The 24418-nt window shown below is 36.9% G+C and overlaps 4 protein-coding genes across 4 annotated transcripts; 2 read left to right on the top strand and 2 right to left on the bottom strand.

The window, feature by feature from the left end:
- The first annotated feature begins 236 nt into the window (after window positions 1–236).
- On the top strand, window positions 237–7098 carry LOC145598147 (protein HLB1-like). Its single transcript, XM_081654457.1, has 14 exons — window positions 237–777; window positions 2014–2124; window positions 2309–2378; window positions 2644–2757; window positions 3031–3114; window positions 3826–3876; window positions 4025–4054; window positions 4206–4268; window positions 4386–4451; window positions 4612–4740; window positions 5125–5160; window positions 5801–5920; window positions 6407–6592; window positions 6741–7098. Exons 1-14 carry the CDS (start codon window positions 443–445, stop codon window positions 6849–6851), a joined length of 1506 nt encoding a protein of 501 aa, XP_081510583.1. The 5' UTR covers window positions 237–442; the 3' UTR covers window positions 6852–7098.
- Window positions 7099–7215: 117 nt separating this feature from the next.
- LOC145596657 (metal-nicotianamine transporter YSL1-like) lies at window positions 7216–11502 on the bottom strand. The gene is made up of 7 exons (XM_081652876.1): window positions 10451–11502; window positions 10186–10358; window positions 9995–10089; window positions 8944–9081; window positions 8652–8841; window positions 8399–8513; window positions 7216–8265 (listed from the first exon to the last, which is right to left on the bottom strand). The coding sequence occupies exons 1-7, from the start codon at window positions 10812–10814 to the stop codon at window positions 7331–7333; spliced, it is 2010 nt and encodes a 669-aa protein (XP_081509002.1). The 5' UTR covers window positions 10815–11502; the 3' UTR covers window positions 7216–7330.
- A 1401-nt stretch (window positions 11503–12903) lies between these two features.
- On the bottom strand, window positions 12904–16510 carry LOC145597310 (metal-nicotianamine transporter YSL1-like). The gene is made up of 8 exons (XM_081653445.1): window positions 16060–16510; window positions 15515–15906; window positions 15229–15401; window positions 15025–15119; window positions 14732–14866; window positions 14453–14642; window positions 14227–14344; window positions 12904–14011 (listed from the first exon to the last, which is right to left on the bottom strand). The coding sequence occupies exons 2-8, from the start codon at window positions 15870–15872 to the stop codon at window positions 13080–13082; spliced, it is 2001 nt and encodes a 666-aa protein (XP_081509571.1). The 5' UTR covers window positions 15873–15906; window positions 16060–16510; the 3' UTR covers window positions 12904–13079.
- Window positions 16511–19416: 2906 nt separating this feature from the next.
- LOC145598391 (transcription termination factor MTEF1, chloroplastic-like) lies at window positions 19417–20984 on the top strand. The gene has a single exon (XM_081654738.1). The coding sequence runs from the start codon at window positions 19481–19483 to the stop codon at window positions 20369–20371; it is 891 nt and encodes a 296-aa protein (XP_081510864.1). The 5' UTR covers window positions 19417–19480; the 3' UTR covers window positions 20372–20984.
- The last annotated feature ends 3434 nt before the right edge of the window (window positions 20985–24418 follow it).

The following is a 24418-nucleotide window of genomic DNA, read 5'->3' on the forward strand; positions in this document are numbered from 1 at the left end:
CTTCATAATAAATTATACGGAGTAAAAATGATGTCCATGCACGACCCATGATCCACCAGCGTGCCTCTCATATCATATTAAACTTGTGAAAGACTAGTGACAAATCGATTCATTTTCATGCCGTCCCTAACCAACCCTCGTGCTATGGTGCTACCCGGCCAGGCGGCCATGCCCATCTTCTAAGTTCTAACTAAGATCCATCATTAAGATTTTTTTAATTTTTTTTTTTAAGCACATATCCTTGCAATGTTAGTTTTGTGAGTGCAAAAGCCAAAAAAACAGTCTACTCCAGATCTCATTCCTTTTACTACACCTAGTAAAGTTCTGAACAAACCAAACACATCACCATATTTAAACTTCACCCTCACCTCTCTTCTCCTTCCATCTTTCTCTCTCTTCCCCATCAATCTCCAAACTCCATCAAATCTCCAAGCTTTCAACAATGGCGGTACCTTCCGAAGAATCCCCCGAACATCATCCCACGGCATTAGAACCAGCAACAGATCCGCAGGAAAATGGCGCCATTGAACAATCAAACGACGCCGTTGAAGCCATACTCGAGCCAGTTGCTTCCGACAAGGATCCGAAACACGAGGTACCTGAACCCGAGTCTCTTCCTTCCGGATCAAACGACAAATCATCGGGTCAACCCGAATTGAAGAAGGATGAAGGTAGTCGAACCTTCACGATGAGAGAATTGTTGAGTGGTTTGAAAGGAGATCAAGGAACTTCTAACAATTCTACTCCTGTTGCTGCTGATTCTGCCTCTCCTCTTAGGTTTTCTTCTTTCTCTCTCTTTCTATGATTTTTCAATGTTACTCTTGTTTAATTTCGATTATATTATATGGTTTCGGAATATGATTATGAATTTTATGACGGAAATAGTGGAATTGTAATTGATTTGTTGGGAATATTGGGAATTTGTCTTAGTTTTGGTTTATTCATCAGTTAGTTTGGAAATTATAATTTTGCTAGGGTATCTTAGAATTCAGCTTATTGATCATATCTCTGATATCTGCATTGTATCAGCAGTTGAATATAGGATATATATGTCCTGTTCTGAAATAATTGGTTGCAATTAGCTTTCGTGGTCGAACCTTGTTAACTTTTACCATTGTTGTTACTTATTTGGGAAGTTGATGATTATCTTTTTGATAAAAGATATATGTTTAGAGTGTGTCCGTTTGGGAATTTAAGGGTGGAAGTTAACAATTTTAGACCTTGAAAGGCAGGTGTAGCATATTATTGTAGGCTGGAGGAAGTGTTCTGCCTACTCGAGGACTTTTTGATCGAGGGATTTTTGAGGGGCAGTAGATGAGTTATCTTCAATTAGGGAATGTGCTCATATTCTACAGTGACCCCGACCTTTCACGGTGGGGTGTGTGTGTGTGCCGGGGGGGGGGGGTTGTTGTTGTTTTACTTGGTTGACTGTTTGGTGCCAGGGTGCCAAAACTGTCTATGGAGATAAAATGTCGGTGTACCACAGATGTTTGTGACGGAGTTATGGAGTGACCTCCATCGATTGCTGCTTCACGGTCTCACGGATATGGGGAATTAATTTAACGTCTGGTGCTTCTTTAAGTTCTTTTACATGTAGCAAAGAAATTCTGCGTGCAAAGTTATAAAATAGAAGGGATTAATTTCTTGTATTGATTGCTAACTAGGAAAGCACACCAGGAGGATGCACCTTTTAAGATTTGCACCGTGTATTAGGCCTAAGATTGCAGTTGAAAGACCTGTAGTTACCGGTTTACTGCCTTGTTGTTTCTTTTGTCACCTAATGAAGTAATTTCTTGCAATTAACATTGTTTCAAAACTCATCTGGTCCTGTGTCTTCTTTCCCCTTCCTATTTCATGCACACTATGTTAAACAATTCAATCCTAAACCCTAAAGGCCGTTGCACGAGTTAGATTAATAGACATATCGTGGCTGCATACTCATTTTTTTAAGATTCAGCATACGAAATATTAATAGCTATGGAGCTGAGAATTTTCAAAAATTTGTTTCATCAGTGAAGATAGTTCGTACCAGAACCATGCCGCTATGGAACTTATCAATAGTGTAACGGGTGTTGATGAGGAAGGTCGATCTCGCCAAAAGATTCTTACTTATGCTGCCAGGAGGTAAGCTATGCTCTTCTTGTAGATTACTTAGAGCTACCATGATGAATATATTTTTATTTCTTGTAACATGCAAAAACATATTCTGTGGTGATGTGGATAGGTTTTGGGCCTATTTGAACCTTTTCTCATCTTTATAATTTGTGCTCCTGAATGGCATAGTAATCTTATTCTGACCACAATGCAGATATGCTAGTGCGATAGAGAAAAATTCAGGAGATTATGATGCCCTTTACAACTGGGCTTTGGTACTTCAGGTTGATCCTTAAATCACACTGTCTTCTCTTGTTTTCTAATTACAACCGTGCTTCATTGTTTTCTTTCTGAGAATTTCAATTCATGATAGTAAGCAACTATATATCTTGAGCTGTCTTTGTTTCCCCTATAAAATATTTGATTGACAAGGAGTCAATGACTATGGTACCAGGAGTTGAATCTGCAACCATATTGTCTTTTAGGTCAAGAGTGGGATGCATTAGATCTGAGTTACTTTTCTGATGAGCTCTGTGAATTTGTGTTCAGGAAAGTGCAGATAATGTTGATCCTGATTCTGCCTCACCTTCTAAAGACGCACTGCTTGAGGAGGCTTGCAAAAAGTACGAGGAAGCTACTCGTCTTTGTCCCACCCTTCATGATGTATGTTTGCATGTTCTATTAAGTGATATTTAGCTGTTGATTACTAGGTCAGTAGGTTTTGATTCCACCATTTCAAACTTAATGTGCTCTGCACTGGGTGATGAACTGGTGATAATGTGGTATTGTGTCTCCTTTCATCCTAATTTTGGTTCTGGTAGTGGCTTGTGCTATGCAGCTTCTATACCAATCGTATAAAGTAAGAGATGTGGTATCTGAGAACTATTTTAGAGCAACATATTGCCATGCTGAATAATCTATCAATATATCATGCAGGCATACTATAATTGGGCCATTGCTATCTCTGATCGAGCAAGAATGCGTGGTCGTACAAGGGAGGCTGAAGACTTGTGGAAGCAGGTGCAATAGCGTTCTATCTTTACAATAGTTGCTTTGTCATCTGTATATGTGAATGTCTGTTGTGCAGTCTGCATCTATCATTGTTTTCTAATACTATGTTTTGACCATGGTTGATATAATCTTGATCGTTTGATGGTTAAAACAACAACACCCTGGTGGTCAGGCCTGTCATGGCGTTTGGCTTTCAGTAGGCTCCCAATTTTTGAAGATACACTTAAGCTGAACCCTAGCTCTATACACTGGCTATGGATAATTCAACTCTGTTACTGGCGCACTAAGAAATTTGCAGATTTGCTCTATACAATCTATTAGTATCATAATTTGCATTCCACCCTTCAGCAACATCCTTATACTCTTTACTCTGTACATATATAAGTGGTTTTCCTGCAGATTTACACACCCTTGCAAAAATTTCTCTTCTGTCTATGTTTTGCAACTTCCAAATCTTTTTTCTCTCTTGAGCTAGTTGAGTATTAAGTTCAAACACTTAATTTTTGGGGAAAGGTCTGGACTCAGGAGTGCTTATTTCTGGTCATATTTTCATGTTAAAATCTTCTTGTGTTTTTGTGATCGTCTTTTAGTCCCATTTATGTGTCATACTATTTCCAGAGGCCTCTCAGTCATAAATCTCTGAAGCACAGTGGTGACAGGCTTCTTCTTTGCATCACTGAATAATATAGTAACCTGTTGACCTCATTGTCTTCTTTTCAGGCCACAGAGTACTATGGAAAAGCTGTCCAGTTGAATTGGAATAGTCCCCAGGTAAATTGTCTTTTTGTTTTGGTTTATATCCAGTGAAGAAAAGTATGATTTTTTTCCGCTGTGTGTAACATTGAATTATTGGTTTTTAGGATTTCTTTCATATATTATCGGCAATCATCAGTGTGATAATTTCATTCTCCCTTTTCAGGCACTTAACAACTGGGGACTAGCGTTGCAGGTAATGTATATCATCTATCTATATGAGCAGTAAGAAGTAACTAAAGGATTCACCTTTTGGAACATTGTATATATTATTATACCATAGAAAGGTATTGGCAATATAATGCTCTCAGACTTTGGTATTTACTATTCCTTCTTTTGTGATACAGGAGCTCAGTGCAATAGTTCCTGCTAAGGAAAAACATAATATTGTTAAGACAGCAATTAGTAAGGTGCGAACATACTGCTTGGAAGAACCCAAGATAGCCAAGTGATTTTAGTTATGTGATTCATGAGTATTACTGAATCTTTGTCACTATATTGATTCCCTGTTTCACACCTTGATGCAGTTCCGGTCAGCAATTCAATTGCAGTTTGACTTTCATAGGGCTATTTACAACCTTGGCACTGTTTTGGTTTGTCCTCGATAATTCTTTTATTTTAACAATTTTTTAATGTCTAATGCTGCTTCATCTCTCTTATTATTATCTGAATATACCTTTGCATAGAGAAGGAACAGGATCAGTGAGCCTACTGTATGAATGGACAAGTTATATATGATTTTTGGTTTTGCAGTATGGTTTAGCTGAGGACTTGTTAAGAATAGGAGGGTCAGTCAGCCATAACGATGTTTCACCTAATGATTTGTATAGTCAGTGTGCCGTCTATATTGCAGCTGCTCATGCATTGAAGCCAAATTACTCGGTAAGCCCTCTGCAATTTTGATTTGCTCTTTTTTCCACCTTCTTAAGGGGTCCTTATGGTTTATAATCTTGAAATTTACTGTTCTTTATGATGGGCTATGGCTGCATATACCTTATCCTTCCTAGATTTGCTTTAGCAGGATTCTCAGTATGTTTTGTCTGTTCGACCTATTGGGCTCTTGCACTTCATCTTTTTCATCTTGGTATATTGTATAATCAGGATGCTAAAATATATTTTATGTATATGGAATTAATTTGCAAAATAGCTATGATAAGCGAGCATGTATCCCCGTTGCAACCAATCTCACTATAATTATTTACTCTTTGGCATAGTTCGTTGTTGAATTGTAATTATGACAGTTTTTTTTTTCCCTCCTGTTTGTAGGTTTACCGCAGTGCACTGAGGCTGGTTCGTTCTATGGTAAGAGGTTTTGTTTTGCATATACATAATTGAAAGCGTTTGGGATTCTAGTAACATTCACCATTAAGTTGACTGTGAGAGTTGTCAATGTTCATACTCCATTTCCTTGATATTGCATTCACTTTCCATGCTACTCTGACTCTCTGTCCTCCCCTCAATAGATATTCCCTATATTTGAATCAAATTACCAAATACTCTATGTTTAGGGAAATCCCCAGAGCATTTCTCATGGATGTGAAGAGAAAAAAATTAGGGAAAAGCTGACATTTCTTGAAAATTTTGTTTCTAAAGATTGACAACCTCCTATTGGGCTATGGCTTGTTGATAGATTTCTTTTCACTTCTTGCTTTCATGATATATGTAGTGTATCAAGGAAGGGGAGTTGTTTTAGACAGATTCTATAAAATTGCATTTCTATGCAGTAACATAAGATTGGCAGTGATAAAAAGGAGTGTGAGAGCTTAAGCTAATGACCTGAGAATCTGAGATATGTCTTATGGATAAGTCGAATTGATGAGCTACTTGCTGGTTTGTTTTATTCCCTGATATTAACACAAGCTTCACTTTTTTCTGTGTGTGTTTAATCTTCTGTCGTAATATGATCTAAAATTCTAAACCTACTGCTGCTTTTTTTTTACAGCTTCCTTTGCCCTATCTTAAAGTGGGATATCTGACAGCACCTCCACCAGGCAATCCAATTGCCCCCCACAGTGATTGGAAACGGACTCAATTTGTCCTTAACCATGAGGGTCTTTATCAGGTAATTTCAATATCTCTTGGCTGGGGGAAGTAAAGTGAATGTTTGCTTTGCCACTTCTGGATTTGGACAGGCAATAATGCTGAATTAATAGTTTATAAAAAAATTAAGGTTCCATGCTTTCTGCTTGAACATATCTGATGTTTCAGTCACATTGTGTTTAGAGCATTATATAGCCAAATACTCTCTGTTTTGTAAACCTGTTAATATTTGACGTTGGGATGTCTTGAAACAGAATGCCCATTAGTCTGTAAATATTTCCTAAGTTTTTTCTTTTGCTGTAATCATACATATGTAAAGTTGATTTTTTTTTGTTCCCTGAGAATATATTTTCATTATGTGAGGAGATGTATGACATACTTTTCAGCACTTCACCCCAGGCAGTTCTGGTGTGGGGTTATGGAGATATGTTGAGAGATTTAACCATTGTGCCATATTATGGTTTGCTGAGAGTAATAGTTCTCACTGAACCATCATTTTCTAATGCAGCTTGTACCTGAACCAAAGACGTCACGACAAAGTCTTTCTGGCAAGCCAGTAGATGCAGCAAATTCTAAAAATAAAGCTGTCAAAGTTGACATTCCTGATATTGTTTCAGTGTCAGCTTGTGCTGATCTTACTTTGCCACCTGGAGCTGGACTCTCTATTGACACTGTACATGGACCTGTTTACTTGGTTAGTAACTTTCTTCATCTTTTATACGTAGTATTTGAAAATTTCCATACATCTCTCAATTCTTTTTCCCTCTCCAAGAGTCAGAGTTGCTCATTTAACTATGATCATAACACGGTACTGACTACTATTTTGTCATTGGACATCTTAGGTAGCTGACTCATGGGAATCTTTGGATGGTTGGCTGGATGCAATTCGTTTAGTATACACAATTTTTGCTCGAGGTAAGAGTGATGTTTTGGCTGGTGTAATCACTGGATGATTAAATTAAGTTAAATGTATCAATTGTATTATCAGGATGCTTTATTTTCCCCTTTAATTGGGTTGTGTAGCATAGCTTTGTTTGATCACAAAAGTTAATGTATATTATGAAGAATTTCCGGAGGAAATCAATTTTACTTGTGTAGCATGGCACTTAGTATTTTGCCAAATATGTCTCTCGTGTAGCCTGTGATGGCGGAATTTTCATTTGATTCTCTAGTTTATAAAGGAATAATTTTTGGTGCTCACTTTTGAGTTGTGGCATATGTTTCTAGTTTATTTTTTCATGGTATTGTCCCCAGATTAGTTTCAATATGCTTTGCTGAAATTGAATGTCTTAAAATTCTGAGTTGAGACTCAACAGATACTAACATTAGTGTTAAATTCAGAATTATCTAAAGTTTGGAGTTAATTACTCCATTGTCACAAACTATGTCTATATGTATAAATAAATTTTTAAAAAAGCCTATAAAAATTCATCTAGGAGGCCGAGGAAGCCAAAAATTTCATACATATTGGAGCTTTAACTTTGGCTAAAGCCAAAAGAGCAGCGGGAAGGCTCCAAATCCCTTCCCCACAAATGAAACCTGATGCAACAACTGGAATCATAAAGTTAGCCTTCTTTGGGTTAAGTTTTTGCCATGAAAAGACTATTAAACTTCCAACACACATATCAATTGCAAAATATCCCCCCACCAAAAATGGCACTGCCATAACCATTGGAAGTGGCATCAATTTTCCAATCCTGGATGGTAGTAGGTCTCGCAGCAGATTTAGTCCTACTGCAATTGCAAAAAACCCGTAGCAGAGCTGCAAACAATGTTGAGGAAGTGCCGAGAATCCCTGGACCCCCAAAATTGCCATGTTCCTGTAAATTAGGGCATAAGGTGCTTTGTATTCTCCGGTAGGATTTCCCACATCGAACGCTTTGTAGAATAGGAAGAAGCTGAGAGAAGCTGCAATGCATCCAATTGCGGTGCCCACCGCTTGGCTGATGAGCATTGAGCGAGGGGATGATAGGGTCATGTGGCCTGTTTTGAAGTCTTGCATTAGAGTGCAAGAAACAAAGGCAACTGACTTGATAACACCACAGCCTACAAGCCCTACTACCAATCCGTTGTCTTTCCCAGCGAGGGCAACCAGGATGAATATGGCAACTTTCCCATAATTGTATGCCATGTTCTGATCTGTTAAACCAGCTCCATATGCATTGGCAAAAGATATGATTGGAGAGAGAATATATGCTACAATGACATAATACCATTTAATTTGGGGAAACATGATAGGAATCACGATGGTGGAGATGATGGAGAGGGGGATGTATCCAGCGCCAGAAATCCACATTGGAATCCTTTCCCTTACAAAAAGTTCATCTTGTTTATGGAGATCAGGATTTGTGTTCTGATTATTATCATCTGCAACAAAAACAAATCTTCTGTGCATTAAAATGGAGGGTTTTTACAAATTGGTACAGATGATTTTCTACATTTAACACAAAATCAAGGGACTTGTATTAAAGAAGTGTGAACTTCTTAAGATAGAATCTACCTTTACTGGGGGTCTGGTTTTTCGTTCTATCATGAATATTTTTGATGATGATATAAATTACTTTGAGGAAGATATATAACCCATCGCCAAAAATGAGGGCAATGGAAATGAATACCTGCAGATATTATCCTGTTAGAGATCAGTAATGGAATAGTCTAGAACCTCTTCATGTTTCCCTATTCATATGCTTAAAAGGTGTATGCTATTTGAGGTTTGTTGGTTTTTAAGACGGAGCTGTGGCAGAGAAAGTCACCTTGTAGCCACTGAGTCCCTGCATGCTGTAACCTGGTAAATCTGCAGGAAACCAATTTCCTTCAAGTTTATTGATGAGTGGCCACATAATACCCCATGAAATCACTGCTCCCAGAAGCAAAGACAAATTAACTAGATGAGAACAAATCATTCCTGTGCCGATGTAAGTCAGGCTGAAGTCAAAGTAAAATCTGCAATGATATGTGCAGAAAGTAAATCAGACAAGTCAAGCAGGAATGTGGTTGTATGGTGAATATAGGATTTCTAGTTTGAGGAGGGAAGAGAGAAATTACGATTGTTTCCAAGCTTGAAGGCCAAAAGTTGGGAACTGGCTGAATCCACAGTCCCCTGCTTTCCCAGTGAAAAACCACTGGAAAAAACCCCAGAGGAAACTGAATGAAAAGTACTTCATGAATCCTCGCACCTGCTTCCTGGGAACAATGTGCAAAGTTTTGATACAGTCTAAACTATAGGATTGAATTGAACTAATAAAATGTTCGGAAACTTTTAGATGATTTCTTTGTTCAGTGAAATTTATACTAACAGATCCTGCTTCATGAGCAGGATTTTGGTTAACAGAGTTGTAACCTTGAACAGGCTTTAGCTTCTACTGTGTTCATCATAGTTGGGCATAAGTGTTAACTCTTAAGTGTCAATGGATGAAAGACTTCAAAAAATAATAATAATAAAAAAAATAACATAAAAATCTCCAGTACAACTTAAGAGGTTTCACAATTTGATGAAATCTGGGAGACTGGGACAATGCTTTGTACATTGCTGGATGATACATCATGCATAGGGGGTGGACTCTGAAGCCCATCCACATTGCATTCTTTTTTAAGTTTAATTTAAGGCATACATAGTGACCTTGCCGGAGAGAAGGGTATCCACTATATGTGGATGGCTTCTACTTCTCCGGGAGGGAGGGGTAAATCGTTTAGGCTTTAGGTTTGGTCCCCTTGCGATCCCTCTTCTCTGTTGCTTATAGAGGTCATGCCCGAACTCTTAGTTAATAACCGAGATCTACCTCCCCCTTTGCTTGTTGAGGGTCACCACTTTGCCTTACCTGTTCTATGCCTCATGTTTATTGAGAGATAAGCACAAGTACATTGGTACTTCTTGTGCCAAGTGCCAACTAATAAATACAAGCAGTGGCAACTGACAAGAACTTTCTTGTTTTTTATTTTTGGCGGTTTGATGTATCAATCATGAAAGTGATTGAGCTACTTCAAACTTTCAAAGCATTTTAATGAATTTATTATCTAAAGTTTAATGAATATAACACCTAACAAATCCACCAAAACACCTTCAATTTTGCCAAACATAAGGAGATGGTGGATATACCTTGACAGTTTATCTCCCTTTGAATGAAATCCATTAATTAGAACTGCAGTTGCCAAGCCACTTGGGAAGGGCAATTTGTAGTCAACTATCAATATCTTCAAGACATCAAGATTGAACATTAGAGAAGCGATCATTTTCGCCATCGTTGTTTAGTCAAGTAACTAAGTGTGAAAGGAAGAAACTTAATTTACCTTCCGAAGTGGGATCAACACAAACAGTCCAACAAAACAAACAATCAAGTTATAACCAATCACCCAACCGAGTTTTAGCTCCATGTAACTTCCTGGGTGGTTCCCTGGTGTGTTTACTCCGGCAAGCTCGTAAGTTTTCTTGTTTAGTGCCAACAAATAAGCCCCGTATCCACCTGCAAATCAATCAAAGGGTGAACAAAGAATAACCGATGAGCTAAGTGGCTTCGTTGTTCTGAACAAAAATGACAGCATTGTATTTTCAGACCTGAAATAGATATGCTGTAGCAGGCAACAGCACAAGTCTGAATCATGGTATTTTCCTGTCTAGTGAAAGGCACAGACGAAAACGAGGTCTTCTGAAGGATCTTAGTCCATGATTGTATAAAAATGAACGCGAGAAGAGCAACCGAGACATTCAGGTTAGGACTCAAACCAGTAGTGAGGCTTATCCTCATTATAATGATGCAGTAGAGAACCCCTATGATTGTACTTGCAACCAAACCTCGTATCGTAATCTGTTTATTCCAAGGTGGGATTTTCTTCCTCGAGTCGAATTCGGACTCCTCCTTTTGATCCCCCTCCACCTCCAACCGCTGTATCTCGCTTTCTGCCCTCCTCTCATCCCCCATGTTTTCTGAGTGATGTTGGTCAGATCAGAAAATATGAGTGATAAAAGAGTGGGAGTTTTTGGAGTTTGTTTTGTGCAATAATAACTCTTCCCTACTAATATGGAGTATATGTATAACAACTTCGTTACAAAAGGACTATGATGTGAGACTTGGTGACTTTTCAACTCTATAAAATTGTAAAATTGGGAAAATATCAAAAAATTATGATAGAATCAAAATTCAATTCCACATGTCAAGTACTGTTGTATAGTTGACTCAACTGTGTGCTGTATTAGCGGGATTCTACCAAGCACTTGCCTGCTGCTCCTGCCGCCCGCTTGGCGGGCGGAGCGCTCGCTCGAGCCGAAAATGGAGTATTCCTTGCCTAGAACCCACACCCGTGGAAATAACGATTAACAAAAGATTTTTTCGATGCGAAGAATAGTCCCGCTCCTATAAAAATTATCCACTCAGTCCACGCTTTGAATAGCCTTAGTTTCTAGTAAAAAAGATCCCTCTTTATAATGAAGTTTTAAATAACTCATTGATAGTGGGCGGATTTCCCGGGGATCTAAAACCCAAATCCCTTTTGGGGGCCAAATACCTCCGATCTCTACCGCAGGTGCCAAAGAAGAATGAGAAAAAGCCCAAAAAAAAGCAAAAAAGAACATAACCTCCGATACGATGAACAAAATAAAACCATATCGAAGTCCTAATTGTACGGCTTTGTTCCATAGTTTTGGACAGGACAGGTGGGAACCAGGAGGGAAAGCGTCTGTTAAAGCAATATCGGGCAAATGCGTGTATACTAGCTTGTGTACTAGCCTGTTTAAGGAGGGGTACTTTATTTGGGCTGCTAAGTAGAAGTAGAAGCTATAGGCGAAGACTTTCGCGCTTTGGCGGTTGTGCTCCCCCCGTGGGTGGGGGTCGCGTCCTTCGAAAATCCGAATTCGAGGTTGGGGCGAATTCGGTTTTCTCAGGGCCGGCTACGGACTGCTATGTACATAATTCTCTCCAAGCAATTTTCTGGAGACACTGAATTATTGTTTGGCTCTGTAGTTTCTACAAAATTCCGGTTTCTCATCTCATGGCACGCACTTTGAAAAATGAATTAAATGATGTATACCGATACATTAATCAAAATAATTTATACATGGTGCACAATTAGGTATTTGAATTAAACCTCAATCAATAGATAATACTAGATTCTTTTGTTTTTTTTTCAGGAAAATCTCTAATAGATCACTTTTAATATTTTGTATGGTTGGTTTTTTTAACTTTATCTTTTTAGATTTTTCTAATTTTTTACTTTAGCCAATAATTTTATTTTATTTTTATTTGTAGAGCATTTTTAATGATTGAATAAATTTTAATACGTAGTACGAGGTACTCCGTATATGATTGTTGAGATTTTTGTGGAGACTTTATTTTATATGGAGTATGTCAATTTGTGTACACTACTGTTACAGATCAGAGTAGTCAATAGTACTTCAAAGAGTGATACAGATAGTAGGAGATATGCATGGGGTATACATTGACTATCTACCATCTATCTTATACATCATGAGATAGACAAATTTGTTTTGTATTTTCATTATTTAACACTATGTATATTGGCTTCATGCATGCATAGATAAGATTATTTCATATTGTATTAATGTATTTTATGTCAGATTTTAATATGGATATGAAAGTCCATATATATATATATATATATATATATATATATATATATATATATATATATATATATGTAATAGATCAATCCAATTTTATAATAATAAATCTGTGAGAAAATTCCCAAACCAATGAAAATCAAAGCCCTCCAAACACTACCTCCAAATTTCTCAAATCCTCATCAAACATCTCCAATTTTGCCAACAACATGAAAATCCATACAATACAAAGTTTCAAATTATCAAATGAATTATCACTCTAACTATTATGGTCAGGACGGTAGTTGTCCCGCCCTTCCCTGTTATATTCCTCGTCAAAATTTAATCTATGGACGAATAGTTTAACTACGGAGTATATATTTTTTTTCCCTGCATTATCATGAAGGATAAATCCTTTGAATTTAAACATATTATAGAATTCATCAATGCATAAGACACCAGAAAGTCTAGAAAATTACTGAATTAAGGATGAAATGCATTTTATGCTGCATCTAAAATTCTGAATAGAAAATGTGTACATTATTGTGAGAGTTAAAATAGAAAAAAAAAAAAAAAAAAAAAACAAAACAAAAAAAAAACATAAGTATGTGTGTTCCTAGTACAGAATGTCCTATTTCTTGGAAGACAAAAATGTCATGCAAATTGGAGGATTAATATTGGCCAAAGCAAGAAATGAAGCAGGAAGTGACCAGAGACCTTCACCACAGATCAAACCAGAAGCCACAGCCGGAACCATCAGATCGGCCTGCTTCGGATTAATCCTATGCCACACATACACCACTAAGCTCCCTACACACATGTCAATGGCAAAGTATCCACCTACTAGAAATGGCACTGCCATAACCATAGGAAGTGGCATCCATCTTCCAATCTTTGTTGGACATAGATCTCTAATTAAGTCAGCAAATATTGCAAACGCGAAAAAACCACAGCAAAGCTGCAAACAATGCTGTGGTAAAGCAGAGAAGCCTTCAACCCCTAAGATTGCCATGTTCCTATATATCAAAGCATAAGGAGCTTTATATTCGCCGTTGGGATTTCCCACATCAAATGCTTTGTAAAACAGAAAGAAACTAGGAGGTGTGACAATACATCCAATGACTGTCCCAATGGCTTGACTGATAAGCATTGATCGCGGTGATGATAAGGTCAGATGGCCTGTCTTAATGTCCTGCATCAATGTACAAGAAACTAGGCCCATTGATTTGATTACCCCTGCACCTACAAGTCCTGCCACCACACCATATTTCTTCCCTGCTAGGCTAGCTAACACAAATAGGGCCACTTTGCCGTAGTTGTATGCCATGTTCATGTCTGTTAGTCCAGCTCCATAGGCGTTGCAGAAGGCCAATGCTGGTGCAAGAATGTAGGCTACGATAACATAATACCATTTGATTTCAGGGAACAACATTGGGAGGGCAATGACAGTTATAGTGGAGAAGAAGAGGTAGCCACTGGCTGCTACCCACATTGGTATGCTTTCCCTGATAAATACCTCGTTCTGCCTTTCGATGCTAGGAGCTTTACTTTGACCAATTGTTTCTGCAATAAATAAAAAACAATACACTTTCATTTCAATCAGATCAATCAATCAATCAATCAATCAAAGCCTTAATCCCAAAAGTGGGGTCGGCTAACATGAACCAAATTTGATTATTCCGTGTAGTCATCAACATAAATCTTTCTCCTCCATTTCAATCAGATGATGTATTAAAAGGACTTGTCTGTAATTTACAATAGTAAAGCAGAAAGGTTACCTGCATTCAGGACAGCTTTCTGTTTCATTCTACCGCGAACATTTACAAGGATGATAATCATCACTTTGAAGAAATTATAGAAGCCGTCTCCAAATATGAGAGCGATGGAAATAAAGACCTGTCAAAAACATGTTCTTTGAAGAGTAAGGTACACTAAGATGGAAATTTGATGTTTTGGTTGAGCAAGTGATTAAGATGTTCAGGTGAGAAATGAGAGCTTAATAACCTTGTAGCCATTCAAACCCTGCATGCTTTCTTCTGATACGCTTTCAGGGAACCAATGGCCTTTTTGCTTGTTAATGAGAGGCCACATCAGTCCCCACGAGAGAACGGCTCCAAAGAGCAAAGACAAGCTAACAAGATGAGAACAAATCATCCCTGTTCCCACATAAGTCATGCTAAAATCAAAGTAAAATCTGCACAAAATTGCAACATAATCAACACATTTTTTTCTAGTAGTTAGCATATGATTATTGAGCTGAAAGATATGGTGCAGGAAGCTTACGTTTGCTTCCAAGCTTTCAGTCCGAAGGTAGGGAATTGAATGAACCCACAGTTCTCTTTAGCAGTGTAAAACCATTGGAAAAACCCCCAAAAGAAGCTCAGCGAAAAGTACTTTAAAAATCCGCGTACCTGTTTCCTGTACCAAATTAGAACCTGTCCTGTGAGTATTTTCCCATAGGAATCAAGCACAACTCAATCTACATCTGCAATTCCACTAGACTACAGAAAGGATAACTGCTAAGATTATTAAAGCATAAAGCAACTTGCCGCTTAAGTTATGAGTTATGTGCGTACTTTGCCATTTTATCTCCCCTTGTATGGAATCCATTTATGAGCACAGCAGTTGCCATACCACTTGGAAATACCAAATTGTAGTCGATTATCAGTATCTGCAGATACATACCGAAGTTTAGCTTTTATAAGCACATGTTGTCATATACAATATTGTAAGCTAGCAGTTTCTTTGGAATCACCAAAACAAAGGAATATCTTTCTTACCTTCCTTAGAGGGATCAACACAAAGAGACCAACGAAACAGACGAGGAAAAGATAAGCTGTCATCCAGCCAACTTTTAGTTCCTTGTAACTTTCTGGAGAATTCCCTTCCATGTTAACTCCAGCTAGCTCATAGGTCTTCTTGTTCAATCCCAAAAGGTAAGACCCGAACCCACCTGTTCAGCAAAGAAAGGAAAATACAACAGGATGATCACAATTCATAAATCTGAATTCGGGTTACAGCAGTAAGCATTAAAAAGAGATAAACAGATAGTGGGGGTTTCTGAACCTCCAATGGCTATGCTATAGCAAGCAACTGCACAAGTCTGAATCATGGTATTTTCCTGCTTAGTGAAGGGGACAGGAGAAAACCCGAATTTCTTAAGGACTTTGTTCCAAGACCTAACGAAAACAAAGGCCAGAAGAGCAGCAGAGACATTGAGATTGGGACTAAGACCAGTAGTAAGGTTGAGCTTCATTGCAATGATGCTATAAATCGCCCCAATGATTGCACTTGTCACTACTCCTCTCACTGTAATCTGCTTATTCCATGGTTGCAGTCTTGTTAGTGTAACCGCCTCATCTGATAATCCACCTTCTATCTCCTCTTCCCTCGCGATCTCTCTATCATCTTTCTCCTCTCCCATTTGTATCAAATCCCTCTCAACAGTACACAATTCACTGAAGAAACAAAAAAAAAAAAAAAAAAAACTTCAAACACAACACTACTTAAAACTACTGCTAATATATAACACAGTATTACATATATCAAACTTCAGAGCATGTCAGAAATTCCCTGGTGGTAAACAAAGTATGTAAACAGTTCTTACATACCTTAACAGAATTAGGATGACAAATTAGGCACGTCCTAAGTACTCAAATCATTATTGGTTCGTCTTTTTCCTCTTCGTCGATCAATCTACCCACTAATGCAGCAAAGGAAGGTAAGATCACTAAAGAATACCTACCTTTCTCACTTTATAAAGCTATTAAGTTCTTGAATCAGCAAGCTAAGACTAAGCAAACATGAATAATGTTCCTTCTGTCTGTCCTAAAATATAATATCTTTATGTAAATCTATTGATCTTTGACGGTTATATCAACTTATAGATAATTTTTAGATTAGTTGGTATAAGATTTCATTATAATTATAGCAATATTCTTGGTTTAAGAAGAGAATTGCCTAGGAAACTCATGTATAGACTTGACGTTGGAATTATATGCCTTAATAGGGATATTTTGTCGTGTGGTTACAAAGGAGTGTGGCCAGCACGAGATAAGGCTGGATGAGAATAATCGAACAAATGTAGCACACTCATACTCATCAACTAACACAATTTTTAGTCAAATTGTTCAAATCAAACTATATACTAGAGGTCATGACATCTCTATAGATATTGTGGAATAATAATACAGGGTCGCAATAATTGTCCATCCCACGAGTCTTGACTTATGGAGTATACGCCACTTTAAAATATCTCTGCGTGGTTACATATCAAGAATCAACCATCTTAAGGTTTCTTTGTTAATTTTGAATATCGAACTTTTTACTTTCCCAAATTACCCTTAATGGTTATTTATATGGAGTAGTAGTGAATGATCTTCGTCTAAAACCGTGAAGAATCAGGAATTAGGTTCATCTTCAACTGAAAGAATAGAACCAAACTAGTAATAATCATGTAATGTAACAAAAGATGAAAGTGATGTCTCAAAGATAAGCATACACTATGTAACTAAGTTACATGTCATATCTTTTTGTGGTTGTCAATAATTTTTAAATTAATCAAGATTCTGAATTATACATTTTCACATGTACTAGACCTTTTTGTTACTTCAAATTAACACTCTTCCACTATCAATGGCTTGGACAAACTCTAGGTGTTTTTTCCTTTTTTTTTTTATTTTTTTTTTTTACAATGCTACATTTTTTTGGCCTTTTTGTATAGGCCATTAGACGTTATTCGTATTAGTTGCCAGATATCAATCATATATTCATATATATGGACCAAATTTAAAAGTTACATTGTATTCCATATTCTTTTGGCAACTTTGCAATCAACACATCAATTCTCAAAGAAAAAATTTCAATATTGTCTAGATTGTAGATAATTCTTGATAGTTGATAAGACAGGTACTCATTCGAGACGATTTTTGTATTTTTTACATATTTTCCAAATTCTCTCTAGTGAGATTTTAAGAGTGCTCCATTATTGATAAAGATTTGCCTACACTTGGAAGACCATAGTTACCTTTACTTTACGCTATAGAAAAATTATGCTGGTTTTCAAAAACGTTAACATGGACCAATCTAATCACAGCAATTGGATGGGAGAAGCCAATTGCTACGATTGGATCCAACTACAATGGAGGTCCACCCTTCTCTATCCTACGAACAGATTGTTAAGTTGTAAGACAATCAAACAACTTATAACAAAGTAGATAACGTCCGTAAACTAAAAACCTTGATAATTTGAATTGACATGTACGTGTCAACATGTTATGATCTCTTTATTCCTTGAAATATGGATACATAAATTACACCAATGCCATTGAGGAATATATTAGGTACTACTAAGTTGGTTTGATTATGCCAAATTGCCAAAATAGGAGCGAAAGATGCGGCCGATTATAAGCTTTGAAAGTGTTTTTTCTTAATAAACATTTGAAACCTACGTACCATTATAGTCTGCTATCAGTGATATGATCTAAGAATTTGTCACGGGATTATGAGTGTACTTACATAAAATATTTTCTTTTAGGAAAAAACAATTAATTTGGCAGATGATAATGACATACAAGTGGTATATTGTTTAGCCAATTGGATATTATATTGTCAATTTCATCCCTATGGAAAAATAATGGATAATATTATTACGCGTATTTTATTATTACTTAAGACTAGTTGGCAATAGGAAGAGTAACCTACTTGGATTATAAAGTGAAAGTTCTCGAGTTTTATTTTTCAATGTAGAACACATAACATTCACACACTTGTAACGAAAATAATCTCTCAAACAAAGTGAAGGGTGAAGGATTCTTATTACAAGTTGCAACATCACCAGCTAAAAGCAATAATCTCTAAGCCCCTTTAAAGAGAAAATTATGACTGGTAAAGGTTCAAGTTGGTAAGAATTTGTTATGCATAGAACTTATGCTACTGCTGGATTCTTTGAATTTATAGTCCGGGGAAAAAGATATGTATAGCATTTCACGGCTTCTCTGCATTATTTGTAAAGTATTTTTTGATTGATGATTAGATATTTAGATTAGATGGTTGTTCAACAAGTATAAAAGGGAATTCGAATACTATCACTTCCAACTTTGTAAAAAAATCAATGCACCTAGCATGGATTCCATTATTATGGTGATATACATATAGCATTCTCCTTTGAATTGGGAAGGCTCGGGTAGCCTTTTTTTTTTTTTTTGACAGCTTAAGTTTATTCTCAATTAATTAGTCCAAATTATTAGAGGGATTATAGATTTGGATAATACTTTTCTACTACAAGTATGTGATGGAGTTTTGGAAAGGAAGCATATGACCAATTATAAAATGCAAAGTAGATAGACTTATTAGCTAAAAAGAAACTAATAAATCTTCGAAAAAATGATAGAAATTGTAAAAAAAATTAAAAAAAAAATTAAAAAAAAATAAAAAAAAATTGACAGAAATATACAAGCACAAAAATATTACTAACCATGCTTGGATCCCATAAATTCACACAATAAGTACCGGCTCGGATCAAAAGCACACTTAAGGTAATAAAGGCTAATGTGGTCAACCAAGGGTTCGGGAGAGAATTAGGGTTATTGGATTATCCTCCAAGTATACTAATTATTTCATGTTAGATCAAAAGATGAACTTGAAAATGAATTTCATGTTTTGTTTTGTTTTGATCGATTTACACTTTACCTATATACTCACTTTTCATGTCTTCCCTTATCCTCATACGAAATCCACCCATTTCACCAAAACTTAGCTTCAACTACATCCGGATTTCAAGATTTGATCCATATTACATACGAGTACCTGACTTATGATAGATAAGTCTCCCGATAAGAATCTTTGCATACGATGACGCTTAAACCCAAAATCTCCTTTAAGCAGTATCAACTATCAAGCTGTACCACTCGAGTCGACCCTTGTTGGTGAATAGAGCACTTAAGACTCTAAACTCGAGCATCATCAACTTTGTAGACTTGTAGTGTTATCACTCGGACACTCACTTGAGTCACTCCCAATGCTACTCCAAAGATGATACCACATCTCACCATCACCTCCCTATCCCACCCTCAACCCTTGTTCATCCCCCTCACTCCTCCCCTTAAACCCTCACAAACCCCCTCACATTCTCTCTCCGCCGCCTCCACCGCCGACACCGGCCTCCAATTCCGCCGGAAACTCATCTACCTCGAATCCCTAAACGTCAATTCCCTCAAAGCCCTCCGCCAAAACCCCCAATTTCGTTCTTCTTCTCTTGAAACCCTAAAATCCGTCGAAAATTGCCTCCTTTCTTTCGGAATTCCTCGTTATTCTCTTGGCCGGATTCTTGACATGTACCCTCAACTCCTCACCTTCGATCCCCACCTCCATCTTTACCCAATTTTCGATTTTCTCATTAATGAGCTTCAATTACCCTTTCCTGACGTCAGCAAAGCCATTATCCGTTGCCCTAGGTTGCTCGTTTCTAGTGTTGATCTTCAATTGCGTCCCACTTTTTTGTTTTTGCGGAAATTAGGGTTTGTGGGTGACGATAAAATCGATTGTCATACCTCTGTTTTGTTGGTTTCCAGTGTTGAAAATACCCTAATTCCTAAAATGGAGTTTCTGGAAAGTTTAGGGTTTTTGGAATTTGAGGTGGTTAATATGGTGCTCAGGTCACCTGGGTTGCTAACGTATAGTATTGAGAATAATTTTAAGCCGAAAGTTGAGTACTTTGTGAAGGAAATGAAGAGGGATTTGAAGGAAATTAAGCAGTTTCCACAGTATTTTTCATTTAGTTTGGAAGGGAAGATAAAGCCGCGGCACCGGTTGTTGGTGGAGCATGGGTTTTCAATGCCGCTTAGGGATATGCTGAAGGTTAGTGATGGTGAATTCAATGTTCGGTTGCTTAGGATGAGATTGCAGCTTATTAAACAGTTGTAGTAAGTTGCATTCCCCTTTTTGTACATTGTACTCATAGACTTGTAGTTAGACTTATATTGATTTATATGTTTTGTATGGTCCTTTTGTATATTTTGCCTCAATTAGAAAGTTTTCCTTTGTAAAATTGGAGCAATGCACTATTTTGTGTATCAATATGCTTTGTATTTTGTAATTGTGCTTATATATTACATTGAGTGATGGTGATACGCACGATTTCTTAGGTGTATAATACTGGTGAATTATGAATGTGTGCTTATAAATCTTGTTACTTTGTTTGACATCATGGATGAAGCTTATGTAGTTATGTATAGTATGAGCATCCTTACTTTTATAAAGACTCATTTCTTGTAGCAAGATCTATGTAATGTTAATTTTAATGCCTTAAGTCCTGAACAATAATATGTTGATTGCATTTCATATGACTTGTGCTCAGTTTAATAAGCTTTAGGTTGTGAAGCCTTAGACAACTCTAATTGTAATATTCATCTGTCTTTCTCTTCCAATCTGTCCAATTGTCCCAGATCTCATCTAATTCTTAGCTATTTTCAAGCTTTACATCCATGACATAGTGTCCAAAAGCTAAAACGTGAATTATTGGTCTATTACTGCTTGTTTCAAATGTTTCTTGCTTAATACCAGCAAGATGGCCATGTTTAAGCGTTGTAATATTCAGTTCAAATACATCTCTATCTTCCATTACTCTACTAAGATTGATCCTGTTAGGGAGCTTTACGGTACTCCTTCCTCTTTCAACTTGATGGCTTACCCTTCTTCATGATTGGTTGCATCCTCGAAGAAGGCTGCTGATGGAGATTTACATTATCCTCTAGAAAATCATAGTGTGTTTTGTGATGTTGGTTTTTTAAGATCTACTTCCTGTGAACTATGCTGGATTTTTTCTTTTACCTTGTTGGCATTGTTGGAGAACGGGAGAACCACATCTTAAGTTACTCTCCTCAGTTCCTTTCTATTTAACTGGGTGTATTTTATGTAGATGTACCTTTATTTGGTTTTTTAGATATTTATGATTGGAAAATGCTCTCTATATACTCTGCTGACTATAGTGTTGTGTCATAGAGCCTAATTATATTTATCATGTCCAACTTAGATTCAAATTGCTTGTGCTAGTATTAAGTCACTATTATTCTGGAGAGTATTGTTATGAAGTACTGTATGAGATGCTGAACTAATACTTTGGTTATTGGGAATAAATTTATAGTTGGAGTGATCTTGCAGAAAGTCCCCATGTGTTGTAATGAGGGCTCATTAATTTGGGTATCAAATTAAATGTCGATATGAAATTTCTTAGTCATGTCCCTTAGACTCAATTCCTTTGTTTAATACTCTAATATAGGTCCTTTTTTAGCATTTTGGTGATGCCAGAGTTATAACCCGATTAGGGTTACCGTAGAGTTAGTTCATCCATTTATATACTCTACAGGGGGTTTAAAACGTGAATAGATGTTAATCATGTTATCTTCGATTGGCTTAATATTAGTGTTCTATTTAATGATTCTGGTTGTGCTTAAACTGAAGTAAACTTGTGTGTAAGACCCTCTATCCATGGTACTAACTACGGATTACTCTAGATTGTGGATCATAGTTGTACTCTGAAAACTATCTTTAGGTCCTGATTGGGTATGATTGTATTTGGGAACTCAAATATGAGTATAAGGTATTCATCTTTGGCAGGTCCTCTAATTATGAGTTTCCAGTTTTTTCAAAGTTGTAAGATTCACAGTGCAGGGCATGCAGGCTGGTTAAGTTATTACTCTGTATTTTCGAAGGTTATTATTCAGTTATACTGTAGTATTTATAAGTCTTGTAAACTTGTAATGGTTGTTGGCGGCCAAAGATGAACATAGATGGAAGGCTGAAGACATGAACTTGTGTCCAGAAAGATTGAAGACATGTACTATGTAGTGGTATTGGGGCTTGAGTGCCTCGGCGATGTAAAGTTGCAAACTTGCCTTTTTGGGAGTAAGCCTTTCTCAATTGTTTGAAAATCTGGCTATAAATGATGCATCGGTGATGAAAATCCCTATCCTACCATGTTAGTATTATACGAAGTAGTGTACTAGTATGTATTTTAACTCCTCTGTATAATTGTATTAAGGAATTCTGTTGTATTTATTTTTAAATTTTTAGTTGGAACTTGGAAGTGGTCGTTGTACACCCTCAACTTGTATCGGTTTGTAACTTTGTATTGTATTTTTGTATGTGCATATTTTTCAAGTAGAAACACACAACCTTATTATTTGGTAATTGGCCATATTTTTAATAACATGGGATTTTTTTGTAGTCCATCAATAAATAAAATGAAAACAATATCACAAACTTTTAAATAAATCGGATGTACAATAAATATTGTACATCCGTTATAAAGTTACCCCTAAAATAAGCAAAAGTTACCCTAATATGGATAAATGTTACCCTAACATAAATAAATGTTACAAAGTATTTATACTTTATTGATAAAAGTTACCCAAAAAATTGTAAAAGTGACCCTAAATTTGATAAAAAGTGACCCCCGATGTACAGTAAATTACTGTACACCGGATGTATACAAAAGTTATTCAAAAAATATATGGTTGGAAAATGGCTTTTAAAATGGGTAAAAGTTAACTGATTTATGTACTCCGTAGCATTGGTTTCAAAAAAAAAAAAATTGTACTCCGTAGCATTATCTCAATGGCTTTTTTTGTTTCGTTTATTTTTTATTTTTTTTAAAAAAAATTTATTTGTTTTCTCCATTTTTAATTAATATGCTCATAAATTACATTATACATGAAAGAAAATTACCTAAATTGAAATGTTAGCGGTTATAATCAAATTTTAAAATAGTGGTATTGGTAGGGTAGTTATTAGTGTTTACAAAAAAAATTTAAAAATAATAATAAAATAAAAAAAAAGTGTGATCAACCCATTTTATTTGTTTTTTCCATTTTTGTGTAAATACCATCTCACATGTTTCGCAACACAATCAATACGGTCACAAACACACACCACAATAACTTACACCTTTCTTTCATTTACCTTACAAACATTTAAAAAATTAAATAGTTTTTCAAAAGTGTAAGCTATTTAGAATCATGTGTATGTTTTCAACATCTTTTTCCCTTAGGGGCCGTTTGGTTCACCCGGGGTAAACGAAATGGAATGAACAAAGGGAATGGAATGAAAATACTCAATATTCTCTATGTTGTTTGTTTTTAAAACAAAGGGAAACAACCCCATTAGCCCACCACCACACAACCACCTAATTCATTCACTTTCCACCTTTTTCAGCCACAATCCATCCACCAAACCACCAGCCGCACCTACACCACCCTTTGCCGAACCTTTGCCGCCCTTCACCGCCCTTCTCCGACCTCGCGCAACTCTCTCTTCCCCAAAAATCAACCCAGAAAAACCCTAGAAACATCCCAGCCCCTAGAAAAACCCGAGAAACCGTCTGACCCTCCCCCACCCTCGAAACCCTAGCAACTAGAGTTTCGAGGGTGGGGGAGGGTCGGACGACGGTTTTGAGGGGAGAGGGAGGGATTTCTAGGGGTTGGGGATGTTTTTGCGTGAGGAGAAGAGAGTTTTACGGGGAGGGGGAGAGGCAGCGAGGTTGTTGGAGGTCATCGGAGAGGCGGCGAAGCGTGGGTAGTGCGGTGGTTGGGTTTCTCGGTGGTGTGTGTAGGAAGGTGGTGATGTGGTGGTGGTCAGGGAATGGGAATGGGAATGGGAATGTGAATGGAAACGTCTAGAGGGGTATGGTGGGGACTTAGAGGGATTTGGGGTAATGAAGAGGGTAAAGGGAATGGAAAAAATAGTCTAACAAACAACAACAAAGGGAATGAGGGCAGTTGATTCTCATTCCCTTTGATGATTAATCCCAACCAAACGGCCCCTTAGTCTTTTGAATAAGTAGTCACTCGTACCTTGTTAACTTAAACACATTAGCTTGAAATGAACCTGTGATGACTCTGATGAGTAAGCAAGCAACAATTAAAGATATGAAATGGAAGAATAAATTGAAATTAAAAGGCATATATGACAATT

Source organism: Chenopodium album, chromosome 20, assembly GCF_948465745.1.
Source record: "Chenopodium album chromosome 20, dcCheAlbu1.1, whole genome shotgun sequence".
NCBI classification, from domain to species: Eukaryota; Viridiplantae; Streptophyta; class Magnoliopsida; order Caryophyllales; family Amaranthaceae; genus Chenopodium; species Chenopodium album.

Coding starts and splice junctions, on each gene's coding strand:
- LOC145596657 (XM_081652876.1), bottom strand. CDS start 10,814: ATGGGGGATGAGAGGAGGGCAGAAAGCGAGATACAGCGGTTGGAGGTG. Junction 10,090..10,185: donor TGTTGATCCCACTTCGGAAG/GTAAATTAAGTT, acceptor GATGTCTTGAAG/ATATTGATAGTTGACTACAA. Junction 8,266..8,398: donor AAACCAGACCCCCAGTAAAG/GTAGATTCTATC, acceptor TTTTTGTTGCAG/ATGATAATAATCAGAACACA.
- LOC145598147 (XM_081654457.1), top strand. CDS start 443: ATGGCGGTACCTTCCGAAGAATCCCCCGAACATCATCCCACGGCATTA. Junction 3,877..4,024: donor TGAATTGGAATAGTCCCCAG/GTAAATTGTCTT, acceptor CTCCCTTTTCAG/GCACTTAACAACTGGGGACT. Junction 5,921..6,406: donor ACCATGAGGGTCTTTATCAG/GTAATTTCAATA, acceptor TTTCTAATGCAG/CTTGTACCTGAACCAAAGAC.
- LOC145597310 (XM_081653445.1), bottom strand. CDS start 15,872: ATGGGAGAGGAGAAAGATGATAGAGAGATCGCGAGGGAAGAGGAGATA. Junction 14,867..15,024: donor AGGGGAGATAAAATGGCAAA/GTACGCACATAA, acceptor AATTTGGTACAG/GAAACAGGTACGCGGATTTT. Junction 14,012..14,226: donor GAAAGCTGTCCTGAATGCAG/GTAACCTTTCTG, acceptor TATTTATTGCAG/AAACAATTGGTCAAAGTAAA.
- LOC145598391 (XM_081654738.1), top strand. CDS start 19,481: ATGATACCACATCTCACCATCACCTCCCTATCCCACCCTCAACCCTTG.